The following is a 17,226-nucleotide window of genomic DNA, read 5'->3' as shown; positions in this document are numbered from 1 at the left end:
TTAAGTGCTTCACTGGATCAAGTCCTGAGGACAGTACCTGCTCATGCAAGTAATTCTTATACCATTTTAAATAAAAGTAAAAACACATGATACTAACTTCGTAAGTTTCTAGATATTTGGCCCTCTCTTCAGGAGTCATCGATAATGAATCTTCTAGGAACTTTTTCAGTGAAGAATTAGTTTCTTAAAAAAATAAAAAAGACATAATTAGAGTCATGCTTTAACTCCAACTTCATTCAAAGCTTACAGAATGCTTATATCCAACGAAAGATTTAAAGATATAATTACATCATATCTTTAAGACACTGAAAGCTGAATACAAGAGGAATTGCTACCTGCTTCAGTTTGCACTGTTGAGTGCTTTAGTTTGTGGATTAGTATGAAATACTGTTTTTATAATTATAGGTAGAAATGCTCTTTGAATAGAGATCGTCCTTTATGAATGGTTATATTCAGAGAAAATAGTACAAAACATACCCTTCCCTCCATTCCTCCCTGTCGTGGTTTAACCCCAGCCAGCAACTAAGCACCATGCAGCCGCTTCCCCCTCCCCCCTCCCAGTGGGGTGAGGAGGAGGAAAAAAATTTAAAAAGTTAAGCTCGTGGGTTGAGATGAGAACAGTTTAATAACTAAAGTGAATTAAAATAAAGTATAATACTAACTAATAATAATAATATAATAATAATAATTGTAATGAAAAGGAATATAACAAAAAAGACCCCAAACACCCAAGAAAAGACCAGTGATACACAATGCAATTGCTCATCACCTGCTGACCCATGCCCAAGCCGCGATCCGTGCCTCCCGGCCAACCCCCCCGTTTATATACTGGGCATGACATCCTATGGTATGGAATATCCCGTTGGCTAGTTCAGGTCAGCTGCCCCGGCTATGCTCCCTCCCAGCTTCTTGCACACCTGCTTGCTGGCAGAGCATGGGAAACTGAAAAGTCCTTGGCTTAAGATAAGCGCTACTTAGCAACAACTAAACCATCAGCATGTTATCAACATCATTCTCACACTAAATCCAAAACACAGCACTGTACCAGCTACTAAGGAGAGACTTCACACTGTCCCAGACGAAACCAGGACAATCCCACAGTTAAGGAAAAAAAAAGGGAAAAGCCAACAAAAAAAACCCAACCAACCAAAAAAACTTACCAAAGTTCATTTTATCTCTGTTGTTTGCAATAGCATGAATTAGCCCAATTGTTCCACAAGCATTGTTAATGGTCTGCTTCATGAAATACACTGATGATTTGACATCTTGCCCCTTAGCTTTTATTCTCTCTTCTTCCTCTGTTCTGAAGGTTTCATACTAAAAGGAAAGTTATAGACATTTCACAAATAGTACAAACAGATACTGGCTACATTATTCAAGCAAAAACAATTTTAAAAAAGCAACAGCTAACTAATAAAAAACAAAACTCAACTTGTAATTTGAAATGCTTAACACAGGTGATCTGACAAGTATATGTAAACTTACTCAACTGAACAGCTCTATATTGTTTCTTAAACAAATGCCTTGTCACTAGCCAAAAACCAGCCACACTTGAAACATCATTTTGAAATATGTGTTATCTAACATGATTTCAAAAAAGTTCAAAATATTTCGTTGATCTGAGCATCTGTCACCATCTCTCTTCAATCCAACAGAAAGCTTTTAAGGACAGAGGTCTCAAAGCGCTATCAAGCAAACCATACTACTTCAGGTGTTTAATCAGCATGAAGCATTTTTACAAGTTCCATTTTTACATTTCATTTTTTCCAGGAATATAAAATAAGATTTATATAATGCTGACAGCCTCAAAACAGGCCCTTCAAAAGCCATATTCACAAAGGTAATGCTTATTTTCTGTAGTAAAAGAAAGAATTTAGTTTGATTAAACAATCTAAAGTACTTGTTTTGTAAAGATCATAATTGACTAAAATCTCTTATACTGTGCAACAGTGTGTTGGTTTTGTGAGGGTTTTTTTGTGCGTTGTAGTTTCTTGGTTCTTTTGGGGGGGTTGTTTTTTGGATTTTTGTTTGGTTGGGGTTTTTTGGTTGTTTTGGGTTGGGGTTTGGGTTTTTTGGTTGGTTTTTTTTTTTTGAGATTTTCATCTCAAACAGAAAAAGAATGAAAGAAAACTGCAAATGTTCCAGACACTGTTCGTTCTTCCTCCTTTGCCTCTCTTACTAGGTACTTTTGCAGACAAAAAAAAAATATTGAAGTAGATGGGCTTTTTATACAAGTACGACAAAAGTAAAGTTTGAATGCAGAATGTTATTAAGGAACTCTTCCTGAAAACCCATGAGAAATTTCTCTCAGACTCTACATACTGTCAGTGACAAACAGAAACAAGAAATTTTTCCAGCATCATGATTCCATGCTTGCAGCTTGTCTGAATGTTCTGAATGGTCTAAGTAATAGCAAGAGCATTTACAAAGCATTTTAATTTGACACGACTTATCTGCAAGTTAACAAAAACAGCCTTAATTGAGAAAAAAATTTCATAGAGCATAATCAGACAAGACTTCAGATTAGGGAAGGTAAACAATATAGCTGCCATTCACTCCCTGCAAACCAAAATAAACTCCATGGCAAAAATAAATATATAAATGTTGAGAATACTGAAAATACGATTTTGAGGAAGGGTTAGACCAGATCACCTCAAGAGGTCCCTCCTAACCTGAGCTATCCCATGGTCTGTATTCATTGAACCATGCCCAAAATACCCAACACTCACAGTATTCACTCTGTCTAGAACCTACAATGCAGACTAAGAAAGTAATTGATCTTTAAACTGGACAATAATCGTAAGATTATCTGTATGCTAATAGGAGTATCTTGCCCTAAAAGCAAGTTCAAGTAAATTGATATATAGGAAACAAGAAAGAAAGGACCATCTAGACAGAAGAACAAAGACATGATAGGAAAGTGTTTACAAAGGCAGCAAAACTAATTAAAAGGCACACTTTCATAATGCCAAGAAACATAAATAAATAATAAATTAAATAAAAGCAGAATATAACAGACCATATTGAAAGGGAGACTGAGGAGGGGAAAAGTACCCCAGAAATACAAAATAATGCTCAAGAGTCTTGTGGAGTTCACAGTGAACAACAAAAGCTTCAGAACATTGGGACTTCACATGAAAGATTCAGCCTTCACACATTCAGGCTAAACAGTTGATAGAAACACTTGTGTCCCTTATATTTCTGAAGGATTAACATGCTGGAGAAAATCTCAAATATTTGGCTGGTGGTCAAATTTGATTGATGCAACAGAGCATATGCTGTTTCTCTGGTTCTGTTTGTCATATGCTTCTTCAGGATGAAATCAGATACACCTTCTGGAACAAATGGTTGTTCTTTCCCATGGGATGATGCTTCCATAGCACGATCCAAGAAAGGAAGTTTGCACAGGTGGGGAGGCAAAAGAAAAGTGACAGTCACAGAAGGAGCTCAGACCTGTAGCTCAAGCAGCCAGACAGAAACCACAGCACACAGAAAATAATGCCTCAAGGGTGACAGAAAGGAAACTTCCTGAAGACAGGTGAGGACAGTTAAGAGTTTGCTTAAATTCAAAACTATCAAGGTGGCTGAAATCAAGCCTGAAAAGGACTGCTTGCATAGCTGTTTTGGAGAAACTGAGAATGCAAAGGTTTACAGGACCTAATGAGTAAGAGGACTGACCTAGTCACTCTTCTCTCTATTTAAACAGGTTTTGTTTTAGAAGTTAAGCTTTAATAGCTAACTGCTTTGTCCTTATAAACCACGTTCTTTTTGAGAGACACATTAAAAGGAAGAAGTTTGGGCAGATTCACCTCAAACTTTTTGGCTGACCTTATCACAATCACGTAAGATTTTTATAAATTGAAAGATCAATATGAATCACACATTTCGACCTACATAACACTCGAAGGAGATACGTAAGATGGATGTCTTCTCTATGTAGAAGCATATGATGACACAAAATAAGCAGACTTGAAGATCTAACCAAATCAAGTATTTCAAAGTCTAGCACAGAGGAAGAAGGGGGCGGGGGGGTGGGGTGGGGGGAATTCTCTTTCATCTTAGAAGTATGCCCCATCTGTCCAAGAAGCAAAAGACATATTGGTACTGATGACTGAACTGAAAGTGGATTGAAGTTTGCTCAGTGCAACAGTACAAAAACTCAAAAAGTAGTTGCATTCAATATAGTCCTACACCCTTCCTCTTATTTTGCTTATGCTATTGTAGCTTTCTGCTAAAGGTAGCAGAACTGAGCCATTTCACAGTGCGTATTTAAAAAAAAAAAGCCTTAAATTGTCTGTAATGGAAAAATGTGAGGCGTATTTCTCTGTGCTTCTACATTAGGTTTTCCCACTCCAACTTGAAAAGAAATTGGAAATATACATGTAAGGTTATCAAAAGAAGGTTCTGAAGGAAGCATTTTATTGTTGTTTTTAATCAAGAAGTCTCTTGAATAAGGTTTGAGTCTCATCTTGATTCTATTATGACACCAAAGTACATGATTCAAAACGTTCATTCCCATTTCATTTACAACAAAAGTGATTAGCTAATTATTAAATAAATATTTACCTTTTCTGTTATTGGAAAGAGAAGTAGCACTGCACAGACAGGTCTTGGCACCATGCTAAGCAGTTCTGGTTCCATACCATAAACATCTACAAATTGCCAGTCAGGATGTATACCTAACTGTTTGAGAAACTGGAATAGAAAAAAATAGAACAATATTAAATGAGTACGCTCATATACCTATCTTTTTAGAAGCATAACAGAATATTTACAATGTGAAATACAGTGCAACAACCCATATTCTCCTTAAATTTTGGAAAGTAAGGGAGAATAAATGAGATTCAAGTTTTAATAAATAAGGCTGAATAAATCATAGTGCTAACAAAGACACACAAAATCCCCGTGTTTTATTTATTTAAATAGCTTTATGAAAGGGAAGTGAAAACACTCCCAGCACTATTTACTAAAGCATTAAAGCATTTCAGCTACTAAACTTTGACAGCCTTCACCTCCAATTGGGTGCTCACTTTTTAATCAGATACTCTTCTTTTACTCAGGTAAGTTATGTACCACAACAACAGCTGCAGAATTAATAACTATATATGATCTAAACCAATTTGAAATATTTGTGTTATCAGAGTCTAGAAGAACCTAACTGAATTCAGAAACTATTGTCACTATACACACACTGACCATTCATAATTACAAGAAAAAGTGAATTGTACGCTGTGGCATACACAAATCCTATTTTGAAACACTACTTCTACTGGTAAAAGAAATACATTTTGGAGAAACACTTAAAGATGTGGGAACCCTGTGTATTTTCAAAAAAAGCTAACATTTCACAACTTACTATATTTCTGCTGGAAAAACCATATTCTATAGGAAAATCTTATCCAGTCACCTGGGGCTCTGGAGTTTAAAATAAGGAAAGTCTGCTGATAAACAGCTGCAAATTTAAATGCCTGAAAAAACATGCAGCAAGTAGCATTCCTCTACACTCTCTAATGGAAAAACAATGAACTTCTAAAGCATTTCTTTAGCCAGCTCAACAAAACTCAACTCTGCAGTTCCCAATAGTGATACTGTAGAAGACCAGAGTAATTTGCCCATTATCTTTCTTAGAGGGGAAAGATTACTTTAAAAGCTTCATCATACTTCCTGCCCAATGCTATTTGAGGAAATCTATTTATTGATATATTTGCAGTAAAGATGCTTAAGAATCACATAAGATGATAAGCCTAAATCAAAGGCATAGATGACTTTCTCTCTTCTTTCCATAATCCACCTAGTGAGCAGGTTTACACATCCGCACAAGAATTCAGTAACAGTTATGCCATGTTTGAGTAGATTCATACCTACATAGATGTAACTGTAGGAAATACCCAAAAAGAATATTTTATTAAAACAAAACATGAGAACATACAACGAAATACAAGTGTCTTCGTCTAACATGAGATCCCTTAAATACCAGTTTCAACTTCTATTGGGCAAGAGGCAAGGTGGTTGTCTTTCAGGAAACACAGGCAAGGCGCTGACTCTCAATATTTAGAGATATAAAGGAGACAGTTTCTACAAAGGCTGAATGTATGGACAACAAGTATTTATAAAGAGTAAGGAAGATTTTTATCAGTAACACTTAGGAATATCTTCTACAAGGGGGCAAAACAATAGAAAATATACATAGCCTTAAGTTTATTAAGAGAATGAAGCTGCAGTTTGCAGCCAGTGTTTGGGGGGGGGGGGGGTGGGGAGGAAACAACAAACCAAACTTTACTATTTTAAATGCCTTATTCTCTTTCCATTTTACACTGCAAGACATGACATCAAAACCAAGGGCAAGTAAAGGCGATTTAAGTTTGAAAAAAGTTTAAAATGTATCTTGGAAAAATTAATATGGCTTTCTGTGTATCTACACTAATAACCTATACAGTTCACAGAGCTAGTTCAGTATTTGACTCTGGCTGCATTGCAAAATATGGAGATTTTCTTTTCATAAGGCCATGTAAACACTTCTCCCCATTTTTCTCTTTTTCTTACACTACCTACTAATAATGAAAAACATGGGTTGACCATAAAGTCAAAGAGGAAAAGGGGGATGAGGGGGAAAATAAAGTGTCTTTATCATCAAGTTCATAAGGAAATTTTGTTCCCTTACACAGAGGTTTGTGGGACTGGGCACAAGACATAATTAAGGCTTTGCAGAACCCACCCTTTTTGACTAGTTTGAAAAACAAGGTGGTTTTGAAGTACAGTAAGAAAATTTACTCAGAAGATTGCTTATATAATACATCAAGCTCTTCTGGTTCTGTATCACCTTTAACACTTGTCAAGATTGGGAAGAAGGCCAGATTATTATCTTTTAATGAAAATGGGGAAAAGGGAAAGTGTTAAGTGTTTACTAGCTGATGAAACAGAAGACAGTATATTTTGAACTCCTATTCTAACCCTCTAGGTTGTGAAGATAATTACCACTTTGTGAATAACAACAAAAAAATCCTTCTAGTACTTTTATGAAGCCAATGACTAATCTTTCCATCATTTTTACTGCTGTTATTCAGAACTATGGGAAAAGTAATGTAAGTGAAAAAATACCATTTATTATTTTGCAAGATTACATGAAATAAGGGTACAAAATCCCAACAAAATAAAAACAACACTCACTTAGAAAAAGACCTCACAACCAGAAGAGGCAATGCTAGAGGGATCACATTAAGCTACTGGACAAATAAGTAATTTAGGTTCTCTTGTCCTGTTCTACACCACTAGGAAAAAAAAACAAACAAGCAAACAAACAACCAAAACCCCTCCCCCCACAAACCTCAAATCAACAAAATGCTCCCTAAACCCAAGAATAGCTACTCAAACTCCTGAATGAAATATTCAACATAACTAAAACTCCACAGATGTAGGGTGCCTTTCATTATTCACATTACCATGCTGCCTAGAAACTTTACAATCTAAGAAATTGTAAGTTTCAGTATACAATGAGAGTGATGACTAGAAGCAACGGTCAGCACTACAGAGAACAGCAAAAGCATAGGCTTAGTATGACAGGCAGTGATCTTCACACAAGCAGCCTAACAACTTTATTGTAGAATCATCATAATCAAAACAACAAACAAACAAAAACCCACAAAAAAACCCCAAAAAACACCTAAGGAGAAACCCAAAATAGGCAAGTGAGATATCTCTGTGTATCCTTGATACAGGGTTTCATTCAGGCCTGGGGAAAAAACGATGGAGATATCCTTCTGAAAATTTAGTAAGCAGATGATAAAAACTGGCAGCATAAGCCCCTGTGTAAGAGAGACTGACAGATGGGAAGAACCCTTAAAACAAATACATGCTTATTTTTAATGTGGAGACATGCAGAGAAAAAAAGGAGTTCAATCAAAGATACAGCCAGATAAGTAATCTTTTGCAACTGTGTTCTGAATGGATAAAAGCAAGGCAAGACTCTATTTAGCAAGGTTAAGGAGAAGAAATTTTGTAGGAATAAAAACAAGTTGGTAGAAACCAGGGAAAGTTCTTTAGAGGGACAAAAATCCGTATTAGATGTGACACAGGAAGGTCAGAAAAGAGATGTCACAAGCAACAGCTTCAATTTTGGCAAGTTACCTGAATACCTTAATAGTAACTAAATTAAAACTCCTTTTTTCCTCCCTCCATCTTTTTCTAGCTCTTTCCTAGGCCAGACAAAGATGCTGGTATGAAAAGGAGTCAGTTATGCACCAGGAGGTGAAGCAACCCCTTCCCCACTGACAAAAGCATTCCTGTTTTAGGACAGCAGGCAGTTCTGTACGCTTTTTAGACAGTGTCATTCATAGGGAGGGACCTCTGCTGCTTTGCATTCCAATTATTCAGTGATTACCCAAGCAATTTTATTCTACAGATATCTACTGGACAGAGCAGTTTGGGTACTTTACACTGTATCTGAGGGCTCACTCACTTCCAGCTGTTTACTTTCTCCTAGCTTATTGATACCACATACTCAGGTTAACATAAAATAGCAGCTTTATATTTCTCTAGATCCACACAAGAGAGTATTAGATACTCTTTTTCAGTCACTGCTTATCACATTGCTGACTATTCTTAATTTATACATCTTCAAGCACTTATCTCAGAAAAGAAAGAAAAAAAAAAAGGTACTTGGCTACATTACAGAAGTCTTATAGGGGCTCAGGAAGAACAACAACCACAGCAACAACAACAAACACCACACATGCCGGTATCTAGTTTATTAACTTTTTCAGAACTTTGTTTTTACTGATTGTTGTCATATTTTCAGTTGTCTCTTTTCTTGTATTAAAATACTTTCCTGAAAAACACTTCTTGGTTTTACACTGGTCCAGCTAACCATTAGACAAAAAGTCACTTTTGAAATTACTTTCCCCCACGCACACACTTTATCTGCACTTCTCATGAATTTCTCTGTTTTTCCCCAGTATTCCAGAAGGCCATTCCTTCTCACCTGATTATTACTGTTTTCAGCTAGCTAAGGAAGAGTGCAGAGAAGACGGAGACAGACTCATCTCAGCAGTGCACAGCAGAACAATGAGAAACAACGGACATAGGTTGGAACACCAGAAATTTGAACTTCATAAGGAAAGCATTTAAAAATAAATTTAAAAAATAAGGATCATGGTCAAACACTAGCACAGGCTGCTCAGGAGGTTGTGGAGTCTTCATCCTTTGAGGAATGCAGAATTTGACAAGTTCCTGAGCAACCTGTTTTGAACAGAACATGGTTGGATTACTGAACTCTAGAGGTCCCTTCCAGCCTACCTGATTCTATTCTAAATCACCACAAACTGTAAATCTGTATGTCTAAATATTAGTTAATAGCAAAAACATTACAATAACCACATTTAGGCATGTTACCTATGTGGTATAACCTATGCTGTTTTCATTGTTGGTACCGCTACTTTAACCTACTAACTGTTAGGCACTCAAAGAAGCACAAAGCAGTTATCTTTAATGCATGATTCTGCTCTGAGGCACACTGGCTACCTTTAAGGTTCATGAAATTTATTGAATTAAAAAAAAAAAAAAAGGGTTCATGCTTATTTATTTATTTTTTAAGAGCCTCAAAAGTAGAATGGAAACCCAGTGGACAAAGGCAACCTAGCAACATCTTGACCCAGGCGACTTGACTTCAGCAGTTTAAAATAGTACTTCTGCCAACAGTTACACAGCCAGTAGGAAGATTTGATTTTTGGGGTTGATGGAGATGTGGAAAGGGTAAGTGGGATAAGAAAAAGTAAGGGTGCAATTTATTTTAACAGGAAACTTCTGAAGTAGATAATGCACAATTTAAATATTGTCTGAAGTAGCGATGCTCTTTTCCATTTTGTCACTTGCATGTAAAAACAAAGTGAGGACAAACACTGAAACAAAATGGACTTTGAAATTTAGGTGCAATTAAAACTGGATGGCATTTGCAAATATTTCGAGAACACCACATTCTAAATACTATGGCGTTATACTCAAGACTTTGAGTTTTCCACATTTTACTGTGGTATTTGTATACAAGTTGGAACCATGAAAACATAAAACTGGCAAAATGCACAAGCGTTTTCAGACGCTCAGATGCAAAAGTCAAAGAGCTTTTGTGGGAAGAACCAACAGTTGTAATCCTCTTCTAAATGCAAATGCAAACCAAGAAACGAACAGCATCTACATTTTATTGTACTTCTGCTCAGTGGATTAAAGCATCGCTGTATCACAACAAAACCACAGTTAAGACTTTCTTCTGCAAAAACAAAACATGCCTATGGCTTTAGGAAACTGGAAGGACTACATCTAAATAAACCAATTAAGACAATCAATATTTTGTAACTTTTTCATTAAAGCATAAGACTTTTTGGCACTTTGTTAAATTGAAGCTAATCTTTTTCCCTAGAAAGTAGTAAGACACTGCATAAAATATGTCTGATGGAATTATCACCAAGAAAAAAAAAACACCAGAAAAACACTTATATTACAATTTCTATAAATCCACAAATAGATGGTTGTATTCAGCCCTTTAAGTATCCAATTCTTACTAATCTATATTACAAATATAAATGCACAATATTTTGCTTTCAATTCTCTATACATCATTTCTAGAGGCATATTACAAAAAACTGTTTCAGAAGTGAAATTCCTTTGTAGAAATAAGGGAATCACCCAAACAGTATTTTATTGTTTGGGCATTATAAGGATATATTTCTTAATTCTTTCATTATGACGTTTATGGAATTAAAATGAAGGGATCATTTTTCAAGACATTTTAGTGAAGGCATCTTTCAGACCATTAATCAAAATGACTCTCGTGACAAGATGGCAGCAGCTGTAGAAACTGTAGTTCTATATAGCAGGTCAAAAGGCATACCAGAAGCAAATACATGGCTGTATCTTAGATGAGGTATATTATTCTTCTTTACCAACTACTTCTCACTTAGAGTAGCCACAATATGGTCTTGCTCAAACAAGAGATGCTCCATTATAATAAACTTACTTGGGAAATTCAAGATTTATTACAAATTCTTTAATATCTTCAAGTGCTGTATTTCAGGACCTCATGATAAAGTTCAAGGAATACAGCCCATTTATCATCACAATTTTTTTTTAATTATTTTTTTCAGAATTTGCAATGAAGGAGGAAAAAAAAGAGAACACTTTAAACTTCATCAAAAATGTGAGAAATCTTACGCCCACAAAATTCTTATCATTCCAATTGTGTTAGTTTATTCAGGGTATCTAAAAGAGCAGCACTGACTTACAGTTAGTACTCTTGATCTTCACAGTCAGAGGTATATATTTTCAACATATCCATCAAGGAGTTTTGAAACTTAATACTCAGTATGCCCAGGCATTGCCGTATATATTGAACCAGGACAACACAGAGGCAGCAACGCAAAGCACACAGAAAGCCAGGCTAACCAGCTGACCCAGGCTTCCTCCAAAACCACCCTAGTGAGCGAGAGCTTTAGAATGCTCCGAACAGAATCCTGAGGCGCAGCTACTGAGCCACTGGTTCAAAACAGGACACCACATTATGCTGTGAAAAACACTTAGAGACCTGTTTCTATGATCTAAACAATTACTCATAATGGGCATGAGACAGATCAATCCGCCCTTCCAAATAAGCTGTTATACATATTATTTTTACAGTGTGCTAAAACAATTGGATTCTACTGATTCTGCTGGTCCTTTAAGCCAAGGAAAATGCAGAAGCGGGGAACAGCATCTTCAGCGCAACAAGACAACCTATCGCATGAACCACTATCACTTGTTTTCCACTCTGTAGCACCCCATTCATTCACTTAAACAGGGTTCCAGAGAGTAAGGGTTTCCTTGTTACAATTTTTAGTTTATGTCATTGAAAGAGAAATAAGAAACTGAGCAAAAAAGAGCATAATAAAAGGCCAGAAGTGATAAGTACAAATAGAGGAATGAAATACATGGTTGTCTTAGCTTTCAATTACTGAGGAACGTACAAAGACAGATCTAAGTCAATCTTTCAACTATGCATATAAATAATGCTCTAAACCCCCAAACAAGTTACAATTTTCCCTTTGCAACATATCTACCTATTTAAACTCAATAAGAGGTCTATATAGCTTGAGATATTTTAAACTAGAAGCAGCCATTCAACAAGCGATCTCACAGTGGACGCCTACAATCCGTATTTGTCCTTGTGCTTATTCTTTGCTATGCTGTGCCACAGCCTCAACACTTCCCCTTTGTTGGCTCTGTGGAAGGTCTTCTGCGGTATTCTCTTTACAGAAAGACACACACTGAGTACTGGTCTTCCACTTTCTGAGGCTATGCTTATAACAACAGGCTGTTTTCCAAGCATGCAGACTATCTCCGCTGTTTCCACTCTGCTTACAACAGAAGAGTTAAACTCCACTCCCCCAACTAAAAAAAAAGTAAGCTTAGCTAAGCATTTTCAGAAGGACATCTCTGTTTCTCCATATCCTACACCCTTTCACTCCAACACAGCAGCTCATCTACGAGTACTACCACCCAACGCACTTCAGGAATCGTGGGCGCTGCCTTTTCAATGACTTTGATCAACAGGGCTTTCTTTTGGGAAAGCTTGTGTGATAGTGTTGCAGAGTTCATAAAATGGAAAGACCTTTTAGGAAGAGTAAAGTTTGTTTCCTTGAGATACATAATTAATCTCTGTATTTGCCCGACACCCTTAAGAAATGCATTCCATAATCGGGTGAAGACTGGCTGTATCCAGTTTCTGCCATTTGTTCTATGTTTTGTGATCTTTATTGCCCTTGTGACTTCAAAGTCACAGCTGTTAAGGACGTCCATGGACTAAAATTAATTTATGTAGCTCACTCTCAGTACCTTAATGGCTTTAAAAAAAAAAAAAAAAGTAGGATCAAAGGCCTGAAAATAATGCTGAAAAGTAACTAAGAACTGGCAAGTAAGCCCTACGTGGCAAGAGAAACCCAAGCCACAGCCAACTGTCAATAGTTTAACTCTGAACTACCTGAAGCCACTGCTTGAGCTTCATAATCAGATGCAGTCAATTACTCTATCCTTATCTGGATATAACAAAGGCATGAGTTGACAGGGTACCTCATGTAGAAAGTAAGGATATTTCTTAGAACATGTGAGATGAAGAAAGGTAAGAGAGAATGAAGAAAGGTGGGAGATCAAGAAAGATATCTACCAATACTACTTTTTTGTTTATCTGTGCTTGCTAGGGACTCAATCGTGGGTTGCGAGCCAGACTGAAGCGACATCACGATGAAGAACAATCAGCTTGTGTCTGATCTTTTCACTCCAAAAATCTGTATGCAGTCTGACTTTTTTTTTTTTTTTTGGTGGTAGAAGAAATTGAGAACAAGATACACAGCCAAACATCATCTGGTAAACAGTGGGCAGATAAACCCCATTTCTTGCTTTCTCTCTCCCATTAGTGGGGAAAGTCTCACAAGAGATTCAGGAAGAAGGGTAGCACTGGTCACGTCAGGCCCCCCAGCTGAAGGTTAAAGAGAAGAAACCATTCCCTGTCATCACTGTACATAAAGTGGAGCTTTGTAAATGCTGAATCATCAACTCTTTCCATATCAGAGGTGGACTAACAATTCATTCTATCAGGCTGTAGAAGTGGAGCAGAAAAAAAAAGTATTGTGACAATTAAATTAGCACTGTATGGTACATTTAACTACGCTGACTTCTCTCTTAAAAATATCACTACAGATACGTGGCTGTGGTATTCCGAGTGAGTCACTGCCATTGGAAATCTTTAAAGCTAAGAAAGAATATTCCTGTTTATCCTCACCAGCCAGTTTCTGAACCTTTAAATAATTCTAACACATATGCACAAAGAGAGGTCCTATATACACTAAGGATTTAGAAATTTCTAGACTTGTATTGCAACATAAATGCTTTCAGATAGAGAAAAACTTTCAAGATATTTTGGAAAGATTTCACATATCCTCCAACTGAGAAATACCAGTTCTTCTCCATTATCATCTGAATTTCTACCACAAAGATTGAAAGAGTCTCAAATTTACAACTTACGAGAGCGCACACAGTATGGTAAGAACACCTTAAAAGCAAGTGAACCTGCATTTAGTACGTTTCCTTTCTAGTTAATATTAAAAAAGGAATAAAATGGTTGGTAAAATAACCAAAATAGGCTAAGCGTTTGTTAAATTGTAATGACAGTTCTGACTACAATCTAATACTTAAGAATTCATGCATCTTACAGGTGACTGGAATTTTTTTGTTTTTTTAAGAGTTCACTACCACACCTAGCAATAACATTAACACTTAACAGAAGCAGTATGTTCCAAGGATAGTCTAACACTCAAGTAAAACAAATAAAATACAATTTAAAAAAAAACCCAAATAGAAGAAAAACACAAACACCAAGAAACACATGGCTAGATGTCTGTTTAAAGACATACATGTATTAAACTACTACTAGACACATATATTACAGCTATTAGGGGCACACCATTTTTTTTTTTTAATCCTGAAGAATTCTAGAATACTTTACAGAGCACAGCACAGAATACCACAAAAAAAGTCTGTCCTTGCAATTAACTCAATAGGATTTTTTAAAAATGCGTTCACAGCTTCATTTGAATCTCAAATTACTATTATTGTTGTTTTAAACATAAGCAGGATATGAATAACTTGTGACTAACAACCCTGTTGTTACAGTTTATCACTGTACTGATGAGATTAAATGAACAATGACTAATAATGCAAGGTGTATTCATATTCAAAACTGACCATTTTTTCCCTTTTTTTTTTTTTTAAATATACACCTCTCAGTCTAGATAATAACAACCACCACTGCTCAGTTAAGACTGGCAAAATATAGCGAAGGAGGAAGTCTAACTGGTCTGAAGTGGCCTTTTCTGTACAGAAATATTAACAAGAAAATCCTTGCAGAGTAAAAGTTCCTATAATCCATGATCATCCACAATTGATATCATCCATCATCAATGCAAAACCAATGGGCAAGAGAGACAGATTTTGAACACACTTAGAATTGTTCATTTAACCTTCTTCCAAGATTTTCTCCATACAACATAAACATGTAGTGATATAAGATAATTCAGATAAAAAAAGTCACTAGTTTTTCCTCCTCAATTTCTACTCTATTTGTACCATGATGAGCTCATCTCAACATCTGAAAAGTGAGAAGTTAGAGAATTTGAAATTCTGCTAGTCATTTATTTTCTTCCAAAATGGAATTTAGTCTCTGAATTTCAAAATTAAAAAAAAAAAAAAAAAATCTAAAACGTAGCACACATTCAAGAAAAGCTCCCAGGAAAGGTTGTTAATTTTAACTCAGGACTGGGATTAAAAACTCCTCAAATTGTTCGACAGCAGCAATACTGTAAGAATTGTAAAATTATTTGTCCTAGAAAACTATAAAGCCAAGTACAAAATGACCCAGCATCAAATAACTCTTCGCTCTCCTGTAGACTTAGTTAGTATATTACAGTAACAACAACAAAAAAACATTCTTCACACACAGAAATTCCTGATTTCCAAACTATTTCAACAATATAGTTTTAAGGATGTCATCTTAAAGCTGGAAGATTCAGAGACTTTTGGCTTAAACACCATCCTTAACATTATCAACAGGTCTGCTGGGATCAACATCTGACCTCTAATGTTTATTAAAGATACTCAAAATTATCACTGAGAACATGATGTTGGGTTGGAGTATACGTGATTTCCTTTCAGCTAGGGTTTATTCAGCACTTACATTGTTTTGTGGACTACAACAAGCTTCCTTTCGCTAGTGTGGATTCTACTACGCTAACAAAAACAGCAACAACAAATCATGCAGATATTGTCATGAATAAGCAGCAAAGTGCAAATATGGTAAAATAACATTATTTCTTATGGTCAGCCAAAGAAGAAAGAGACTGTGACACAGTGATGTAAGCAGATCCATACAAGTACACAAAGCCATCATGTATGGGTCCAGAACTGGCACACATTATGTATAAATATATAATAATGTTTTAATCATTCATTAATTAAAACCCACCTTGAAACACATCAGAGATTACATTAATAGCCAGACCACATCTATTCTCTTTTCCTTTACTGTTTTTTCTTTCATATAGTATCTTTACATGACACTATGTACATGACAGTATGTACTCAGCGGTTTCAGAGGAGGTTCCAGTACAGTCCAATATTGGAAGAGTGAGCACAGACTCCCGTGGGGGAGGAAGGGGTTACTCTCGTTGGAGAAGCAGGAGCCTTTACTACAGCAAAATGAAAGGAGATGGGCCTAAAGCTGCAGAGAGACTAAAGGTTACCTCCAATAAAAGCTGCTTACCTGATTCGTGACCTGAAAAGAAAGCAGAAAACAGAGGGGAGTTAAGACCCCAGTTAGATCCGCGGGCTAAGACCTCCCCCGTTCCCTGCCCCCACCAGCCATCCCTCAGCCCGCAGTGCTGAGCCCGGAGCGGCCCCGAGCCCTCTCCACTCCGCCATCCTCCCTCCCGCCAGCAGGCAGGCAGGCAGGCAGGCAGCCAGGCAGCCCGCCCTCCCGCGCACCCGGCAGCTCCCCCACCACCCCGCCACCCCCCAAGCCGGGCACTCACGTCGGGGTTGGCCTCCAAGGGCAGCCAGCGATGGGGCTCCATGGCGGTGGCGGCGGGGCGGCTCCCAGTACCAACACTGGGCTGAACCTCACGGCACGGCACTGACAGCGCCTCACGCCGCCTCGCCTCAGACCTGACCCAGGACCGCACCACCGAGGCGCGCGGGAAAGGGGAGGGGGGGGCGGAGAAGAAACCAACCCTCCAGCGCCCCCACGCACACCTCTCCCCCGCTCCGCAGCGGCGGGACGAGGCGGTGCAGACGGCGATGATCGCCTTCCCCCTGGGTGCTCCCGGGCAACGATGGCCAGAAGATTTCCCCCTCCCCACCCTCTCGGCTCCCCCCGGCAATGGACTCTCCCAACGGGGCAAGGGGTGGTGCCTCGGCCGCCCCACCCCGCGCTTGCTCCCAGCCGTCGGGGCTTGCGTGGTGCTCTGGAGCCGCCGGGGGGCGCCCCACCGCCCCCGGCCGCTCGGTTGTGGGGAACAGCAGAGCCCGCTCCCGGCCCAGCCGGAGCTGGCCGCCGGAGCCCCGGCGGGAACCGGGGGTGGATGGGAAACAGGCGAACAGCCGGGCCCCTCTGAAACGGCCTCCAGCAGCTAAACTGAACCACAGCCGTTCACCGGC

General features: G+C 38.0%; 1 protein-coding gene across 1 annotated transcript in view; it reads right to left on the bottom strand.

Annotated features, from left to right (window-relative positions):
* The window catches only part of UCHL3 (ubiquitin C-terminal hydrolase L3), a 45,002-nt gene extending 28,663 nt beyond the window's left edge, over positions 1 to 16,339 (bottom strand). The window contains exons 1-4 of the mRNA XM_050898346.1: positions 16,334 to 16,339; positions 4,567 to 4,695; positions 1,161 to 1,317; positions 98 to 183 (exon numbers count right to left, since the gene is read on the bottom strand). Of these exons, the coding sequence (XP_050754303.1) occupies positions 98 to 183; positions 1,161 to 1,317; positions 4,567 to 4,641 (318 nt within the window). The 5' untranslated portion in view covers positions 4,642 to 4,695; positions 16,334 to 16,339. The remainder of the gene's footprint in view (positions 1 to 97; positions 184 to 1,160; positions 1,318 to 4,566; positions 4,696 to 16,333) is intronic.
* Positions 16,340 to 17,226: the final 887 nt, after the last annotated feature.

Source organism: Gymnogyps californianus, chromosome 1, assembly GCF_018139145.2.
Source record: "Gymnogyps californianus isolate 813 chromosome 1, ASM1813914v2, whole genome shotgun sequence".
Taxonomy (NCBI): Eukaryota; Metazoa; Chordata; class Aves; order Accipitriformes; family Cathartidae; genus Gymnogyps; species Gymnogyps californianus.
Note: the sequence above shows the minus strand (reverse complement) of the source record. Positions and strands in the feature narration are given on the sequence as shown.